At 31.3% G+C, this 3,422-nt stretch overlaps 2 protein-coding genes across 3 annotated transcripts in view; one reads left to right on the forward strand and one right to left on the reverse strand.

Moving 5' to 3' along the window:
• Positions 1-543: 543 nt before the first annotated feature.
• On the reverse strand, positions 544-971 carry SARC_09770 (hypothetical protein; the record flags this gene model as incomplete). The annotated part of the gene is made up of 1 exon (XM_014296204.1): positions 544-971. A coding segment is annotated over one exon (428 nt), but the record flags the coding sequence as incomplete, so codon positions are not given.
• Positions 972-1,973: 1,002 nt separating this feature from the next.
• Positions 1,974-3,422, forward strand: part of SARC_09771 — a gene marked incomplete at its 5' end in the record, with an annotated part of 6,665 nt that continues 5,216 nt past the window's right edge. For both annotated transcript variants that reach the window (XM_014296206.1, XM_014296205.1), the window contains 2 exons: positions 1,974-2,115; positions 2,138-2,308. In XM_014296206.1, the coding sequence (XP_014151681.1) occupies positions 1,974-2,115; positions 2,138-2,308 (313 nt within the window). The remainder of the gene's footprint in view (positions 2,116-2,137; positions 2,309-3,422) is intronic.

Raw genomic sequence — 3,422 nt, forward strand, 5'->3', positions numbered from 1 at the left:
TATGTATGTATGTATGTATGTAATATTATATATATATACAATATATATATATATATATATACATATATATATATATATATATATATGTATATATATATATATCATGTAGTATATCTATGTGCAGGCACTCCCAATATAGCTGACTCAGCATATAGACGCTTAAGTGCACACCCTCACTCTATCAGCACCACCTGTAGATTTTGATTCCATCACATATGTGTATAGGCGAAAGGCTAATACAGAAAATTATCCCTAACACATTCTGAATCATCTAAGTCTACAAATTCCACCTTTGCTTTAACTTAGCAAGTACCCGAGGTGTCGTGCTGAGTTTACAACACCTCTATCACTTGCCGAGTTTCTTCAATACAGCTCACAAGAGGTGTATTCCTTCAATATAGCTCACAAAGGGTATATGTGCTTAAAATGGGTGTAAATCTGAATGGTCTGTACCAGGTTCATCAAGTATAATCTAAATGTCATCAAATATATCTGTGTCCAGGATACTACAAATAATAATAACATACATCTACAAGTCTTATTCTTTCATTATTCTTTCATGCTTTTTTACGCTATTCAAATTTATATACAAATGACCTTCCTGCTTACTTATCATACCATTCTTCAGCTGAAATTCTATACTACACCCCTGACACTTGCTGAGTTTCCGATCGATATAGCTCACAATAGGTATATGTCCCTTAAACGGGTGTGAATCCGAATGGTGTGTGCCAGGCATGCGCACATCAATCAAACGTCTCTCCTTTAAGATGGCATACATTGATTGCATCCAATGTTCAGCGTCATCAACTAAATCCATAGTATCCGCTGTGAAGTGGTGTGCGTGTGCACGTGTCCACGTGTAGGGTAGATGAGGAGATTCCACGTTGCTATGGAGACGGGTGCATGCGTATAGTTTGTTTTTCTCCGGTTGAATTATTACTTGATAAACATATAAATATAAATGTAACCTTTTCTTTATTTGTGTTTACATTTCATACGTATATTTATATTTCAGAGCCAGAGGGCTATGAGTTAAATCAGGTATGACATAAACCTGCCGGGGCGCCATGCCGCGGGAGCGGTGGCAAGGGACTGAACTCTGAAGCTTGCGATAAATAATCATTTTAAAGCAGCCATTCAAACTGTCAATTTCTAGTCAACTCAGTCGGTTTCAAGGAACCGTGGGGTCTATTTTTGACATTCAGTCAGCTATTAACCGTGGGACAGTGGGAGGGTCCCTCAGGAGGATGAGTCATGCACAGTTAACATAGTTGAAAAAGCCGAGTTATATTAATATGTGGATTGTGCCATTGAGGAGAGGTCGTCGAAATTTCGTTTTTTTTTAAACAGAATTCCCGTATGATAGATTTAAAATCGGGACCCAGTGATTGGCTAGAACATGTATTGTTCGTAGGTGGAAAATGTAGGTTGCACCAATAGTTGATGTCACGTGTCAACCTGACACTACCAGTGCCAATTTAAAATTCGGACCCAGTGATTGGTTAGAAATATATTATTCGTAGGTGGGAAGTGTAGGTTGCACTAACCGCGGTGGCCTATGTAGGGGGCTACATCCGTAGGTGGCGTGTGTAGGTGGCTCTATTTATGGTGGTTTCAAGATATTTCATTTGGGTTTTTTGGTTTTTTAAAAAATGAACACATCAACAATTGGTTGTGGTGGTGGAATGGTTTTGATATCCATTTGGCTAGCATTGGATGTATGACTCATGAGTCTCAGCCAAGTGAGTCAACAGACTGTCATACATATGTACTTTTTTTTATACAAAAAACCAAACAACCCAAAAAGAAAAAACAAACAACAAATAATATGCACATCTATTTATATATGTAAAATATAAATGCACACTCATATCCGCGCCTCAAATTGACAGTACATAAATCTCTTAGGATTACAAATAGGCTATTTAGCATCTTTTTCGATACATACACAACCCACCGAGCTCAGAAAAATGGGACAAACACTTTCCGAGCCGATTACAGAGAAGGATACACATGAGGGACAAGATGAAAACTTTGCATATGCCGTTTCCTCAATGCAGGGATGGCGAATAAATATGGAGGACGCCCACGCAACCGAACTGTCATTTGGAGGTATCTTTATACACACCTTTAGCACAGAAACATAAACACACACAAACATATATATGGATATGTATGTATGTATCGATATATATATATATATATGTATATGTATATGTATATGTATATGAATATGTATATATATGTATATGTATATGTATATGTATATTTCTATGTATATGTATATGTACATGTATATGTACATGTAAATGTGAACGTATATGAATATGTATATGTACATGTATATTTATATGTATATGTATATGTGTACGTATATGTATATGTATATGTATACCTCTATGTATATGTATTTGTATATGTATATTTTTATCTATACGTATATATAAATTTATATGTATTTGTATATGTACATGTATTTGTATATTTAATTTATACATGGTTGTAGTTAAATATTTGTTTGTATATATATATATATATATATATATACATATACATATGCATATATATTTATATATGTATATGATGTATATGTACATGCATATGTATATGTACATGCATATGTATATGTACATGTAAATGTATACGTATATGAATATGTATATGTATATTTATATGTATATGTATATTTTCACGTATATGTGTATGTATTTGTAAGTGTATATTTTTATCTATACGTATATGTATATTTATGTATATGTACATATATGTGTATATTTATATATATTTGCTTGTGTTAATGTACATGTATATGTATATTTATATATATTTGCTTGTGTTTAAATATTTGTTTGTATATATGGATATGGATATATCTATATATATATATATATATATCTGTATATTAACATGTATATGTATATGTTTTGCTTTATTTATATGTATATGTATATGTGCATATATATGTATGCATATTTATATACATATGTATATGTATATGTACAAGTATATGTATATGTATATGCAAATGCATATGTATATGTTTAAGTATACATATATGAATATGTATAGCTATATGTAGATATATATGTATATTTATATGTATATGTATATGTATATGTATGTGTACTTTTAATGTATATGTAGTTGCACATTTATAGGTACATGTTTATGTACACGTGTATGCGTACGTGTATGTGTATGGATATGAGTGCGTATACGTAGACGTAGGCTTGAAATTGATACGTATACGTATATATATATATATATATATGTTTGTGTATTTTTATGGTTATGTGTAATTTTATGTGTATATGTATATATATGGATATATGTATATATATGGATATATATATATATATATATATATATATACACACACATATATATATATATATATATATAGTAGTATATATGTCTTG

This window comes from Sphaeroforma arctica (assembly GCF_001186125.1).
Source record: "Sphaeroforma arctica JP610 unplaced genomic scaffold supercont1.1038, whole genome shotgun sequence".
NCBI lineage: Eukaryota > Ichthyosporea > Ichthyophonida > Sphaeroforma > Sphaeroforma arctica.